Below are 16,950 nucleotides of genomic sequence, written 5' to 3'. Positions count from 1 at the left end.
AATCATGAACTATGAAACATTTTAATCTGTGTGAATTGAATTTTGAGCTACAGACAGGTGACAAATTCAAGGTAAAACCAACATAAAATGTTTTAAAATGACGTCAGTGTCTGGACTCTGATGGAGGGATGAACCCCAAGATATTCCCTCATGTGGTGTTTTGGGTAGCACTGTCAAGCACATCAGTCCAAAATCTCCCAGAGGTGTTCAACTGGGTTGAGATCAGGTGGCTGTGAAGGCCATAGCATATGATTCACATCATTTTCATACTCATGAAACCATTCAGTGATGCCTCCTGCCCTGTGGGTGGGGGCACTGTCATCCTGTTTCTCCACTCATTCTTCAGGTTTTTCCTTTTTAATTTGTTCCCTGTCTGTGGCTCTAGTGAATTGTGGACTTGCACAACACTGATGAAGGGTCTTATGAAGAACACAAGCCACACTGCTGGTCAAACACCAGGTTGAAGTTAGCTCGGTTAGCTTGAAGTTTGATTATCACAAGCTTAAGACATATTTAACCAATAGAGAGAGAGAATGAATTAGAAGTTTAACGTTACATATTGACCAGCTGGACCTCAACTCTAATGTTAACAGTTACCAAGAAACAGTTACCAGCATTTATATCCCATAATGATCTATATCAGTCTGATGAAGAGCTGTCTACACCGAGCCTACATGTACTATAATATAGCTGGTAAAACATAATGAAACTGACCTCAGATGACCTGGCTTTGTCTCTGGCTACAGTTTTAAACCAATGAAGATAATGACTCCAATGGCTGATATTCAACATGTCAGGGAAGGAGTGCAGTAAGCTGATGGCAGCAAGATAGAGCCTGTGTGTCTTTCAATGGTTGTGTCTTGACAATATCTGTCTCTTCCTCCTAATCAGATACAAACCACCAGTCTTACGCCACTGCATTTCCTGTTTGCCATTAGGAAAATAAAATGCTCTCAAAGACAAAAAAAAGCAGAAGAGGAAACAAAGTGCACCACTGGCACTGTGTCAGTACATTCCTGCTTGCACACACAAAAACACACACACACACACACACACACACACACACACACACACACACACACACACACACACACACACACACTGTCTGGAGCCTCTACACAGTTACCTCTTCAGATCAGCAATGCATGAATCAATTTCAGTCTTAGTGCTGCCAGCTTTCTTATTATTATGCCAACTTTGTTTCTATATCTTGCCGCACTGTCCATAAACTAACTGTCCATCTGCTCAGTGCAGAGCCCAGTCAGCCAATCAGAAAGCCAGGCAAGGTGATGGGACGAGACCAGGGCTACCATTATCCCTGTTCACTTCCAATCTGGCATGTTCAGCTCCCTGCGTGCACTGCAGTCCTTGTCACTGCTAACCATGAGGATGCTGTTCGCCTTCTGTTCACCCGTCAGTAATGTGAGGTTCACACCACCCTCAGACTCCACCAACCACTGTGCAGGCACCTGAACCAACAACTAGGAAACAGTGGTGTAACAACAAGGGTGAGGACCCCCCCCCCGCCAAACAGAGCTGTGTGTGTTGTGTTGAATCTCATGACCAAAACTTTGCTTCACCTGCTATGATTGGTGTGTTTATACAAACTAAACAAACATAAATGAATTTCATCTGACATCATTTATTTTGTACATTGTAACATATGTTTTCACTTACAGGTACAGAAACGTATGTTGGGATTTTCCCTGTCAGTGTCCTCCTCATCTGTCTTCCCCTTTCTTTCAAATGCAAGGCGTGCACACAAACACATGCTTGCACACTTCCTGGTAACTATCTAGGTTATTACATACATTATTATGTTATTTCTGCGCACATTACTATGAAAATATCATATAACTTGATGTTACTTTGCCAATGTAAATGCCTGTTAGCTAGCTAGCTTGCAAATGATGTAACGTTAGGCTAACGTTATCAGTGTTACATAGTTTGACAGATCTTAGTTAATGTAATTCAATTCACAATGTGAACTGTCCTCATCCACCGTTTACGTTTGCGGGGGAGTTAAAGCTGTTACCTGAGGAACCAGCTGGACGGAGTGAGGAGCTGTGAAACCTGTTTCTGTGGCTGTGTTGAAAACAAATTGTACCAGCGTACTTTGATGTAAACATTTTGCTACGCAATATATGTACAGGTTGACAGGTCTGGACACATAAAGTCTGTGTTACAAACCAAAAACATGGACAATTACTGGACAGAGACACTCTAATAAAGACCCACTATTAAGCTGCAATATAGGAAAAGAAGGATCCACAGCTTATGGAGCTTTACCCATAGTAGGGAGTGCTATTGTGGGGAGAATACTGTAAATAGCATTCACATAGTATTTAACTCTAACATGACCAACTCTGAAATACTAATTTTGAGCCGTCTGTTCAAAAGTCCCAATAAAGTAGATTTTTCCATATCTACTGTGCATCCCATACAACCTGGACATAACAGGCAGGATTTCTCTGCCTCTGCTGCTTTGACCCGCTTTATGCCAAATGTGCATTATTTGCTGTTGTCAGTCAGAATCCAGCCTTTAAATTGAAGCAGCTACAGATATGTTGCGTAACTAACATACTTCTAATGGCCTAAGTGAACAGTTCCTATGTTGTCAAAGCTACAACTCAATGCCATATTCTCAGCTTTGACACTAGCAGTTTTGGGGGGGTTTCTCAGCCAATGTCTCACTGACAGAGTAAAAGACAGAGCAGATCTGAGGGTGGAGTCGCCAGTCAGCCTGCTCTTGTTTACATCATATAGGCACCGGAGTGGCACCACTGCACCACTGCAGAGCAGATTCCGGTTGTTGAGCATAGCCACACACACAGACGCACACACAAGTCACTCAATGAAACAAACACCTCAACCCCCCCAACCAGTTTGTGAGTCTGAGCAGAACACCCTGTAATTCTACCTCCAGCAACAGCTAGCCCTGCCGGTCCATAGACACACCCAAGAACCCATTTGCTTGCAGGCACTGGAAGTACAGCTGAGAGGTCAAATCTTTTTTTAGGTCACAGATGGTTAAACCTGAACCGTTTAACTTCCTTGTTTTTGTTTGTGAACATAAAGTCATCTGTGCACTTTTTGGCATGTGATTGGGGCCATGGTTGCACACATAACTCATCAGGTGGTGTTTGTTTTGACTGACATGGTCCATGCATGTGTGTGTTCGTCACATTACTGCATTATTGATGCCACATATTGGTAGAATAACATTAGGCAGCCAATGTCTCATTACTGTGGCGTTGTTGTTTGGGGGACGTCATGAATCCTGGATTTACATTTAACACTTCTCAGAATATTTTTCAAGTGCTGGAACCACATTATTCACATGTAAGTAAATTTTGGATGGAGCCTGAGGTGAGAGTTGAGGTGGGACGAATAAACACCACCACCACGACTGAATGGGGTGGGCTGAGACACCTGTCAGTCAAGCTAACATGACTCAAATTATTACTTATTAAATCGCAGAAATTGTAAAATTATACACATTGGTAGAAATATGTTCTCAAAAGTTAGTGGAACAGTGTCACGGCTTTATATTTCCCAAGATGCTGGAGGGTTTTCCCACTGGTTTCAATGAGGGGTGTTTTCTTGAATCTACCATCTAGTGTTCATTACAGGAACCGCAGGTTAAAGGGGCACTCCACGAATTGTAGAGTTTCTGTTGTCATGGAGATGACTCCTTAGCCCGTTAAGACAGTTGTATACCCTTACGTCTTTTTGGCTTTGTCAAGTTTGAGAAAATAACCCTGACGATGTCATAGTGATGTCATCAACAGCAAATGTATAATTTATCATTTAAATAACAGACGGTGTTACAAGCTTGGGGGAGTGAAGGTTAAAAATCTGGGTATTTACCAGACAGGGAGAGGGAGCTGCTATTGAGTTGCATTATGGGAAATGTAGGATCTAGATTTTTTAAGATTGACCTGTACGAAGGAGTAAAAGTCAGAATATCTCCGCCTCTACTGCTTTGTTTTTAAACATTCTTTTAAAAAAGTATAATACTAAATAGCCGGAGTTTTTCTGCAAAAAGAGACTGCTGCTTATCTATTCAAGTTTTCTCTTTAACTAAAGAAGAAGATACTGGAAGTGCTGTATGGATGCTTTATGTGTGCATGCTACAGTAAAACTGCTGAATCATTATTTTTTTATTTTAAAGTTTATATACATTTCTCACAATGAATACAGTAGTCTTAGCACTGTATTCAGCACCTTTAACCAATGTTTAAAACTTAAGCCTGGAACATAGTCTCTGAGCCCCACACCAAGGGCAAATGAACCCATACACCTGAAACCTGATATGGAAGCATCTTTGAGTGTTTATACATTTCTTACCAACATCCTAAAATAAGCAGTCGGCGTGCACGTGGACAGACAGGCTGCGTGCCACCACATGTATCCTGTCAACGTCAGGGCAGAGCCGTCTGTCTGAAAGACGTATGACTTGAAGACTTCGCTGAACTGCCACACAAACCGAGCACAGTCTCATCCTGTGACAAGACTTGTGATTAGTGCTAAGCAACAAAGTGAACCACAGAGCAGGAAGTGGACTGAGGTCTAACGGCAGCTTCTGAATAATAATGTCATTCTTGATCTTAATTTTGAAGATTTTAAGGAATAACTTGATTATGTGTGGACATATGATGGAAAACAATCAAGTTAATGTTTAGGATGGTGTGTGTGTGTGTCTGTGTGTGTGTGTGTGTGTGTGTGTGTGTGTGTGTGTGTGTGTGTGTGTGTGTGTTGGAGCACATGTTACATAATGAGGTGTGTGCATACAAACATTTGAGTGTGGGTGGGGTGGGATGTTTGCATTTGTATGTGTGTGTGTGTGTGTGAGTGTGTGTGTGTGTGCGTGTTTGGCAGAAGACATGTGCTGTAATTACTATCCAATTAAAATAGGGCCCCACCACAAACAACAAACACACACACAAGCATGGATATGCACACACTTGCAGACAAAATACACACATGCACTCCTACATGCACTTATTCACTTTGCCTTGCGCACACACACACACACACACACACACACACACACACACGTTCACCCACATGCCAGGCAGCGCAGCAGCACCTGTTGCAGTGTGTTCCTGTACTGCAGTCGCAGCTCATTTCACCTCACACAGAGAGAGACTCTGTTTGGACTCAGTCACGCTGAATTTATCACTGACAATGGCCGGCGATGACTGTTTGTAGATGTTTGAGTTTACTGCTAATGAGTGAAGCTGGGAGAAGCAGAAGAACGGAGCTCATCCTTTGTGAAAATAAAACATGCTAACACTGGTCTCCGGAGGCTCGGGTTCACAGTGTGGAAAGATGTTTGGTTTTGTGTCATTTAAAATATATTTAGCAGATAGATGGAATAGGCGAAACTGACTGAATACAGGCAATGATTTCAATTATTTGGCTGAAGTTACTTTGCTTTTTCATGCTGCAGTGGACTAAATTTATGATCTTGTCTTACTGGAACCAGCTTTCACTTTTAATCTAATTTATACCGTTAAGTGTATGGATTTGTTTCAGATACACTGTGGCTTAATATTCATTCTTTAAGTAGTTTTGGAGCTTTGCCACTGGACAGCTGGGAAACAAGCAGGAAGTAAATATGGAAGTTAATTCTTCCAACATTAGTGCTAACTCATGAGTACATGCTGAAATTTACAGTGGTCTTCATCGTCTGAGTGTTGCTGTTTTCACAGTGGAAGTTTTGACTTGTCATAGTGGGTAAAGGACAGTGTTATTAATACTTTAACGGCTCCATTATAAATGGAATTCAGCCACCATTCATTTCATTATTTCCACCTGTGCTTTTGCTACTGTCTGTGTTGAAAAACAAGCTTATATCCTCATTGACACAGGTTTACATGCTCTCAGTTGCAGCCATGTGGATGCGCAAACTATAATACATTTTTTTGTCAACACATATGGTTGGTACATACAGTTAGCGGAGTTATAAATGTTGGGCGGGATGCAGACAGACCCTCAATAAATAAATGGGTATATGGCTATGACTAAATGTATTTTACATTGACATTTGAATACCATTGTGGCCAAGCATATTCGGATAATACAAGTTGCACTTTCGTCCTCCCGAGAAGCCTATACCCATAAAAACCTCCGTCATCAGCTGCAAGGTGCTGCAAGAAACTACTTGGTAACTACATGGTAATAACTAGTTAGTTAGTCTGTAAGTTATTTTAGTTTCCTAATAGGGATGTTCCACTATTATTAACACTTAATATACATTTGTACTGAAGTATTGTTTATTTCAATCCATTAAAGAAAGAAACAAAACAAAAAGGAAGCTGAACCAGACCAAAGCTCAAACCTTTACGCAAAAACACGGCCAGAGCTCAGTCTGTAAGCCGGCGCTTTTTCAGGTCTGGTAGCAGAACTCCACAAATTTAGATGTTTTATGTTTTAGATGCGGCCCAATAACAGACTCAGTCCAGTTCTGTTTATACTACATTTGCACAATGTATATTTGAATTCAACATTTCTATTTTTTTTTCATAAGGTTTTTTTTTTAATTAAGTCCTTAGAAAACTGTAAAAATAAATGTGTGGATAACAAAGCTTGCTATAAATTTAAGATAAGTTAATCCCTACATAGCAAAGCTGTCTGCGCACTTATCTTGAGGATAAAGCTTTGTTGATACAGCAACAGTTTGACAGCGAATTCACATCAATTTCTTCACTCAAAAAGATAATGAATAAAACACTTTGAAGATGTCCAGATTTTTTTCCCCATCATTCTGTCTTAAGACTCAAACCTCTATATTCCATGAAAACAGTCCTTAAAAGTGAATCAGACGTCTACATTACACTGATGATCCTCATCTGACGTAACACACAGACTTCACCCTGTTTACAGGAGTCTGAATCACCTCAGCTCAAGTGCAGCCTCCCTGCTTTGTGAGGAGACAAAGGGAAAGTCTTTGTCCACGAGCCCCATCTGACTCACTGAGCATGGTGGGACCTCGAGCTCCAGCATCTACTGACACAACTACAGTCAACATATCAGTGTCCTGACAAAGGGACACCAGTGTGACATCATGATTACTGGCCTGAAACCATCCATCCATCCATCCTTGACACTTAAGGTATGGTGATAACAATAAAGTGTTCCTTTTCTATTTTTATTTTGTTTGCTTTTTTTATTTTTTTATTTTTTTTGATGACTTAACAAACCCATGTAATTGTATCCATTTCAACTGAATTTCTCTTTGTTCACTTGTGAAATCAAACCACGTCTTTGTTGTGACAGATAAGACTCCACATGACTGACATGAGTGTAATGGGGTAAACAATAGACAGCTAAGTCCCACTTTTTTCTTCATCTTTTGTGCTGTTCACCCACAATTAATGAACTACACACTGATCAGATGTTAAATTGTAAGAAAAAAAAAGTTTTTCTGGAGTCAATTTAACAGTTAAACATTTTAGATAGTAGACTGAAGTTCAGAATTTGGAAGAAAAAAACAGGCACTGGCCCTTTAAATGGAAAACCTGCTGGAGGACTCCTTAGAATAAATAACAGAACAATCAAATGTAACGCACTCACCACTGCGGAAACAACCATGGCAGGCATCGTCCTGATTTAGAAAGTACAGGTGATGAGGATCGAGCGGACGTCCTTGCCCAAGTTGTCTGCTGGAGAAACACTTCTCATCTCTAGATGTTTCTCATCGTCATCATCCTCCTCCTCAGCTCTACCGGAGGAGAGAAGCTGAGCCGGGCTCTGATGCAGCGTCAGTCTCAACTGCAGTGTTTTATAGTCTGTGTCTCCAGGTGGACCGGTTTCAGATAGTACGGGATGAGGGCTTGGTTCAGGAAGAACGCTGTGGTAATTCCCATAGCGATAATGGATGAGGGCCACACTTGGATCGCCGCCTCGCCCCGTCCAGGCTCGTCAGTGTGCAGTGCGGCTCTCTGTCCGCTCTGCAGAGCACTGCCGCGGTGACGTAGCCGCGGAGAGGCGGGAGCTAGACGCGTCTCAGCCAATCGCAGCGCGGAGAGAGCCGTGCACGTGTGTTGAGCCCCGACCGTATAGAGGGAGGGGGGACATGTGTCTTGCAGGTGAACCCAGGTTGAGGCCCGTGAATGGCATGTCCTTGATGAAGGCTTTAGGATAGCTCCTTAATACTCTGCACACAAATCCAAGCAGGGGTATTTGGGATTTTGGAGAGTAGTGCTGGGAAAAAGTGCAATCAACGCCAATCACACATATAGAATGTGTACACACCCACTGTATTTATCCATGTTTTACAGCAGGGATCTGTAAATCTACCCTAAAGAAACAGTAAAAACAGTTCAAAATCGTGCGGATGACCCAAACAGAATATTAGGGTCACATGTAAGTCGACCAATGAACAAGCCCTCTTCGGATTTTTTTCTCTCCCCTGCGGACTTTATTTTCATTCCCTTTGTTTCATTTTGACTTGTGCAAATGAAAGTCATACCATTTATGTTGGCACATAGACCTATAGCCTACAAGTTACAGTGTGTTTTCCATGTAATCATCCCTTTTATGTTTCAGAGGTAGGAGGCTTCAGAAGAAGCCTCAGAACTACATCAGATATCCTCAGAAATAATAAATCAAAGATCAGAAGGGATGACTCAGAAATTCTTATAGGACCCAACTGTAAGTTTTGTTATTGCTACATAGCCAACGTTAGCAGTACCAGCTGTTTAATTTCCAGTCTAGAAGAAATGTTGTGAGTTCAACATCAGCCTTCATTCCTTTACTCACCATGAGCTGTCACCAGCAGTGGGAAGGAACCCTCTTGTTTTGCCTCTATCACTTTCTATTACTTCTTCATTTATTCTGGTTGGCATGCTAATCCACTAGCCTTGACAATGGCGCCGGCAGGATTGCATTTAATAGTGCACACGACAGTGGGATCATCCCATATTTGGAAATAAAATGCTGCGTCCTGTGTTGAATCAGTACGGGACGCAATTTGTCCCGTATCCCATGCTGTGAATAATGTAATGTCAAAAACTAATTAGAGCCTGCTGGTAAGTTAAGAGACACTGGCTTTGTAGCAATAGCTAAACTTACAAATAGCTCATTTCAATGTTCTGTCTTTTTCTTAAACTGTTTCAAAAACATGTGGCTCTGTTTCTACAGCTAAAGTAGTATGTACTGACATACTTTAGTTTTTGGTTTTGTTGGACACACAACCTAAATATTTTTATATTTTCATGTCCTATATCCCTTGCAATATGCAAGACAATTGGTATTTGTGCACTGATTTGTTATGCAGTATTGACAGTTCTGTGATACAACAACAATTGTCACTCTGGAGGACGATCCATAAGTAACCAGAAAAAATAAGGTCCACTGTTATAAAAAGTGCATTCCCATTTGCAACAATGAATAAGCCTTCTAGTTGCATTAGATTGTCCCTTTAAATCCAGGTAACAGGGCTGTAATGGCTTTCTGAGCTTGTCTGTGGCCCATCACACAACCTTGAACTATAGAGCCTGGTTTCTAGCACAGCCCTTTTGTCGGGGCTTAGTCGTTCCATTATGACAACCCACATTTGGTTTCCCCCAAAACAGCGCTGTGGCATTGTTTGTGTATTTGGCTGTTTAGAAAGAGCTTAGTAATGACACTCATCTATAACAGCCTTTTTGATCCTGTGCTCCAAATTTCTGGTTTACAAATGGCCTGCCAACATTATTTGTCGCTGCTGTGGAAAAGAGGTCATTGATATCCCTGAAAGGGATTTTTTGTAAAGCTCAGATGCAGTGAGCTGCCCTTTGACCTGCTCTAATATCATCTGGGGCACTGTAGTCATTTTGATAGTGAAAATTAGAAAGAAAACTGGATTTTGGATTCCACTTGAAGTGGCAAAGAAATCAGTATTTTACCATTTAGCCAGAACCTCCATTAGGCTGCATTTGTGTGTTAAACTAAAAGGGGCCAAAAACAAAAAATCCCTGATACTGTGGATATGGAATGTAATATTTTTCACTTTCATTTTACACAGAAAATAGCATTAATGGTTTTTTTTTTTGATGATTTGGAGGGAGTACAGCAAGCTAGTGTTATACCTTCCACATCAGCAAGTACATGAGGGTTTGCTAGGGTCAGTAAATCTCGTCATTAGAGGCTTTATGGAAGGCTCTGTGCAGACGACCATGTACCTACCAATTTGTTGTGCCACTACAATACAAGGGGATGCACTCACAGACAGCTGTGGACACCACGGACTATGTGTTGCTCTTATTCTAATTCTTTCTAACCCACTTGGAGCCTGCTTGGTGGAACATGTGCAATTGCTGCCCGAGTAGCATAAGGGCTGGTTCAGCCGCTATGGGGGATATTGACTCATATTGACTTCCTACAGTATATGCAGATTACCTGGCAACCTCACTGTGAAAACAAAACACCAGGAAACCAACATATAATGAATTACTTGGTCTGTTAACAATTGGATGGAGTTTGGTTAGCTGTCTGCCTCTGTCTTAAGTCAGTCTTTATGCTGAGCTAAGCAAACCCTCTTCTGGCCTTAGTGCCGTGTTCACCGAACAGGTTTGGGAGTGGTACTGATCCTCTCAGTTAACTGTCTCAAAATAATAATAATAATAATAATAATAATGATCTGTGTAAAAAGTAGTTTTCAGAGCAGTTATATGTGTCATGAGCACTGTATCTTAGGTCATGTTCTCATGTTTGGTTACGTCTTCTCTTTTTTCACGCTTCCTGTTTCAGGGGCCACATCCTTCAGAGGACACAATCCATGAAAGTGTGGCCCTTCATAGCCAGTATAGACCACTAACTGAAAAGAAACAGTTTGGTCTACAGAGGATTTTCGCTGTGCGTCACCAGCTGTGGCTGCCCTTGCTTTTGCATCGCAAAGCTCCTGTCGGTTAGCAACCTTGAGGTTGAGGTTTTAAGACTTGTTGTTTTAACAATTGTACCATTAGCTGCTGAACTGAGCTGAAACCCAATACTTACTAAGTGTCAGTCTCTCTGGTGGTGTTGTTTGCTTTCATTACCAATGTGCAATCTTGGGAGAAGTTGGACCATGAAGGATCCACCCATTGGAGCCTTCACTGCTCAGGAAAAGAAGGCCTCTTTTCCCTGCCAGAGCCTTCAACACGGGAGTAGTTGCCCCACTGTGACGCTATCGGTCTTCAAATGCAGCCTCCAAAAGATGCAGCCCTGAATTGGGACACAGCTTCGAATACTTCCTGCTCTCAAGTGTTTGCCACACCTGTGATTGTCATCTTTGCCCTTATGTGTTGCACCTGCGTCCCTTGTCTCCCCTCTCCTAGTGTTTTAAGTCTGAGTTCTCCCTTCCGCTGTGGCCAGTTCTTCTTCATCCTTCATGTCAAGCGCACCAGCCTTACTTTCTTACTGCAGTTGCTACTTCATGAATGACTTCAGTTTAGTTTTTGACCTTACCTACTCCTCTTATATTTATTTGCCTTGATTGAATTGACTACCTGTGTACTAAACTTTGCCAGGAAAACACCTTGATTCCTGAAAACCCTCGCCCGTGTCTTGAGTTGTGCTTTTGAGTCCTCATCTTGTGGTTTCAGCGCATGACAATATGGACCTATTTTGACATGCACAAACAGGACTTGATGGAAAAGATCAAATTAAACGGCATCTGAGTTGTGTGCAGCTTTAAGCAGTAATCCATGACACAGTCACAGCCACCTGTAATTGGTTCATGTTTTTACCGGACGGGTGATGTCAGGCACCAACTGTGGGAATGCCACCCTCCCATATGTGTCAGTGGAGCAAACATGGAGGCTTGCAAGCTACTCAGTCATCTGTTCGAAGCAGTCAACCTGTCATCCATCTAGTTACCAACGTGCTGTCGAGATATCCAGACACAACGTGAGCAGTGCTTTGGCCCATCAGGCAGGCCGTCAGTAAACACTTTGCATACACACAAGCTGGCGTGCTTATAGCCTCAGACGTTACTGCAAATAGCAGCAGCTGATAAAAGAGCGGCGCACCATCTGCCCTGCACGTGGAGCGGAAAAGAGTGGACACAGAGCGAGGGAGGGAGAGGGGGAAGAGATAAAGGGATGAAACGTGCCGCTTTGCTTTTGCTGGTGGGGGAGATACTCAGTATAAGTGGGTCAGTGACTCAGACGGATGAGGGGGGAGAGGGTGAAAATCCATGAAAACTTATGAATTAAGTCAATTCTTTTAAATACTAGACCTCGGTTTATGAAATGCCAGAAGAAAGACACAGAAGCCAGAGAGCAGGATGCTAAAGATCCATTGCATATACAGTATGACCTGACCAGCGCTCAGGCAGACTCATGCTGCAGAGCTGAGCTAATGTTCAGTGGGCCAAACAGCTGCTGCAGGGCCACACGTATCCTCAGACTGCAGTTACTAGGTGAAGTTGCCTTATATAGAGCTTATGTAAAAACAGGCTGTGGTGGGTGAAAGAGGATTGGTCTGTGTCTTTGAGAGAGTGTGTGTGTAAATATGAAAAAGTGAGCAAAAGACTGAGTGAGAAAGGAAGCATGCATTCTTCAATATGAGTGCACGAGTGCACTAGTGCCAACTGTTGTCTTTTTAGGATTACCTCTGTGATAAGATATGCTCCAATGGTTTCAGTGGTATTACACACACACACACACACACACGTCTATCTTTGTGAGGACACTCCCTAACTATCACAACTAATGGCCTAACCCTAACCTAAACCTAAACCTAACTCTAACCTGAACCTTTAAACCAAGTCTTAACCCTCAGCCAGCACTCTGAAGTTGTGACAACCCCACTTTCCCAAAATCTCATCACTCTGCAAAGTCTATAACTCAGACTGGTCCTCACAAAGATAAAAGTCCACCCATGCACACCTGAAAAACACAAAAATCCAATCCTCTAAGCAGGCACACAACCATCTACTATCAACACCCACAAACAGGAGCCCGCCCTTCACACAAACATGCAACTGCACAGAAATATCAATCAGAGAATAATTCTGGTTCACTACAACTTGGGTCTGATATTTTTAAGGAACAAAAGCAGTCAAAACAACCCCCAGGCTACCCAAAGTTATTTTTTGAAGAGAAAACAAAGCTGAACACTAAAAGCTGACCTATCATAAATCCCACAGTTGCTCATGTGCAGTTTTCCTGTGCAGTGAGTTATATTTGGCAACATGAACCTGTCTGATAATATGACTGTATCTTGGCTGCAGCTATGTTGCATTCCCAGGGCTCACCAGTTTCATGTATGTATTATAATACATTTGACCTAATACATATGATCCATGTGCAGTTATTGCCCAATGCTTTCAACTTCAAAAGTCACAAAGCATTTAACAAGTGCGCAGGGTTCATTTTAGTCTCTCCTAGAAACACTTCCATTGTCGTGTGAATTTCTTGCAGCGCATTTGTGTATTTGGTTGTGTTGTGTGTAATGTCATGTGCTTTCTTATTTTGAAATGTGTTGAGCTTTCAGGGCCACCATGCAGAAAGGCTGTTTTCCACTTTCATCAGCTGAAGGGGTATTTTTCTCTGTCACAGTTCAAACACATCCAACATGATTTTGTTGCATCTCGACTAGTTGGGAGACAATATGCAACTTACACAAGTGATATGGAAACTTTAAACCTTTACATACACTGAGAACTGACTTTTTTTAATCAGTATAGAAGGAGATGTCTTGTCTCCAGTAGTTAAACATTGAAATAAGGAGTATTTGCATATTTACTGGGGGAGAAGGAGTGATCTTAACTGCATAAGTGAATTTTATTGTTGAATAAAAAATATCAGACACAAATTATTATTCAAAGCAAAGTATTGTTATATGTCTCAAAACATGTCTGGAGAGGATTTTAAATGTCTCTGTCAGTATCACCTCATGTTAGGCAAACAATTGCAATCTGCAATTGGTATGAAATGAGTTGATGACTTTATAGACAAAGAGAGGGATAGAGAATCTGTCTATGACATTAATACTGTTTGGTTTCCTGGCAGCAGATACTTTAAAATGCTAATTAAAGGGCATTAACTGCTGCAGGTGAGAGCATTATGAGCATGTTAGCATTATGTTTGAGACTGTCAAACCTGTAATGATTAAAATGAATCACAGCTACCTCACTTTTAAGCCTTTAGGCCTGAACACACTTTGTATAAATAAATACATAATAGGTACCCTCACACAGTTTCTGACCATTATATATCCGCAAGAGGATATGTTGAGTCAATGCCCCCGTCACACTCACATTTTCAACTCTATGGGTGTTTAAAGGTGCATGTTATTAACATTTGGTTCTCATAGCTGAGCAGTGTTTTCCCTGCAGGGTGCTGTAATCCCATTGCTCACTCAGTTCTGTGAAAATATGACTTCACTGTTCATACCAATTATGATTTTAAAAGCCATACATTACCTAGTGCTTCTTTAGATATACTGGTCTGTATTAACAGTCACTGTAGTTATAAGTGTATTAATGCTGTAACTCTTGGCAATTTAAACAAAGCAGCCTAACAGACTATGTTTATAACCTAATGACTCACACCTTATCTCTCCCTACTACTACAAAAGCCCACTTGTTTAATAATCCAAATGTGTTAATGTGTACATTTGCGTAATGCATTGAATTTTCCACTTCAGTCCATCATCTGCACAGACAAATGTTTATTTCTGCTGTAGCTGAATCCTGCCACCCAGGATGTACATAGAGGAGGGTCCTGTAGATGTTTGTGTTTGAACTAAATTAATTTGATGACTTGTCAATGTTTGACTCCCCTCTCAGGCAACCCACTTCTCATCAGATGGTCAGACTGATGCTCCTCAAAGGTAAATACTTGGAGTTTTAAGTGGAGTCTCCAGGTAACAGACCAAACTCAAACCCAAATGTCCAACGCAGCAGGCCTAAAGGTGTCAACTGCACCACTGTGTTCACCAACTTCATCTACTGTAAGATTACAACTTAAGCAAACTCTACATCATGACTTCTCATCTGCCGAGTGGAGAGAAACCTGTTATAGTGAGTCAGTGGGTGGCACAGGTTTTCCTTCTTACAGAGGTGGCTTGCTATTTGAAAAATAATGAAAATTCTGCTATTTTTCCAGGAGTAACAGGCCCATTCTTCAGTGAACTGAGATGTTGGACACACATGCATTGTAATATTGTTCAATTACCCAACAAGGTAAAACTCCTGAGCTCTAAACCAGCAGTCCCCAACCAAGTACCGGTCCATGGGTGATTTGGTACTGGGCCGCACAGAAAGAATAAATGATTGATTATTGGAGTCTGAAAGCTGTTTTATTTTGAAAAATGACAGGATTCTCTCCTGGAGTTTTTTGGAAAGAAAAAAACGGCTCCCACTGATTCAGCATTAAGGTAAGTTGTATTTTTATGCACTTTATATTTGTTTTTATGCCAGTCATGTCATTTTATTTCGTCATATTTATCCCCCACACCTTGAAGGCCAGAACATGAAAATATTATCTTTCATGAAACCGGTCCATTCCACAAAAAAGGTTGGGGACTGAATGACCTTTTCAAGTTTGAGCACTTACCACCAGGAGTTAGGGATCCCCTAATTTTTGAACAGGTTTTGATGAAGACTGCTAAGAAGTTGGTGACCTTTAAATATGTAAGGCAGCTACAGTGAAATTCTAGCTGTCAAAAGGCCCTTTTCAACCATTTGCAGACCATTTGACTTGTCATGGCAGGAAAAGCACAAATGTTTCTTATAACATTAACAAAGGCTCAGTGTCCCAGGAAGCCATGGCAGTGTGACATTGAGCCAGCATGAGCAATACCAGGAAGAAGCCTACAGTGGCTAAGCTAGCTCCCCATGCTCACTGTAATACTGTACATTTTACATTTTGTTATTTTTGATACAGTTAATGAGCATAAATAATCATATTTTAATATAAATAAAACCAAAACAGTATTCATATTAAAATATTGCATAAAAACATCAATAACCTATTATCAGGCTATCAGTAGTTTGTTTCCATAGTATTATTGGGGAATTTACAGGGACTCAACAATTCAGAAAGAAAAGTTAATGCCTAAGTTTCTCAAGTCTTAAAACAACACTAAGGTTAGCCTGAACTCTGCTGGAGAAACTTGGTTATTGCAAGGAGCAAACTCCAGCCCTCATGTATCAGAGTCAGACAGTTCATCCTAATCTCTCTCACACACACACACACACACACACACACACACACACACACACACACACATCTCTATATACCCCGCATGCCTTTTAGCAGTTTCCTGTATTTGATCTTGATCTTGGGAAAATGCATCTACCACTAAATGTGATGCACCTCTCTTATCTGACTGACAGCTAAGTGCAAAAATGCAGTTTAAACTAATACCTTGTTTTATCCTCTATTGATTTTACAGTGTTTAATTAATTTAAAATAAAGGGCATCATATTAATTTTATTTTTATGATGACTATCTTACAATAATTAAATACTGTGTCAGAATAATAGGAATGAAATTATGCCTGTGTATGAAAACATTTATAACACATTATAATGTGGTATAGTAATGTACAGTGATAGTAATGTATGCATGTAAGAAGATATAAAGACATTTTCAGTGTTTAAGATATATTTCAACTGTACATCAACTGTACAAATGTGCTAATTCATTATTTTTTAATACGCCAGCCTCCATGTTGTTGTCAAACCCATTATAAGGACTTACATCAGTTAAAACATTTTTGTGTGTTTTAAACCATTTATTAAATGTTAATATACAACATATAAAGTGTTTCCAAAACCTTTCATATCTCCTATTATCCACTGAACTACTTTGAAATCAATATTAATTTAGCTTTTCATTCTTATCATTTAAAACAGTTGTTGGTAATAGTTGGTATTACCCATCAGCTTCTCAGTGCGACCTTTGAAAGGAGTTGCGTTCACTGACCTCAGTTTAAACACAGTATAAAATGCAGGCTGAGATATGAGCT

General features: G+C 40.9%; 1 protein-coding gene across 1 annotated transcript in view; it reads right to left on the bottom strand.

The window, feature by feature from the left end:
- The window catches only part of tnfrsf21 (tumor necrosis factor receptor superfamily, member 21), a 49,888-nt gene extending 41,922 nt beyond the window's left edge, over positions 1-7,966 (bottom strand). Inside the window, exon 1 of the mRNA XM_071478553.1 lies at positions 7,582-7,966. Coding sequence (XP_071334654.1) covers positions 7,582-7,608 — 27 coding nt within the window. The 5' untranslated portion in view covers positions 7,609-7,966. The remainder of the gene's footprint in view (positions 1-7,581) is intronic.
- Between the last annotated feature and the right edge of the window lie 8,984 nt (positions 7,967-16,950).

This window comes from Trachinotus anak, unplaced genomic scaffold, assembly GCF_046630095.1.
Source record: "Trachinotus anak isolate AG129_WGS33_773 ecotype Australia unplaced genomic scaffold, CSIRO_AGI_Tana_v1 ptg000005l, whole genome shotgun sequence".
Taxonomy (NCBI): domain Eukaryota; kingdom Metazoa; phylum Chordata; class Actinopteri; order Carangiformes; family Carangidae; genus Trachinotus; species Trachinotus anak.
The sequence above is the reverse complement of the archived record's forward strand: the minus strand, read 5'-3'. Positions and strand labels throughout refer to the sequence as shown.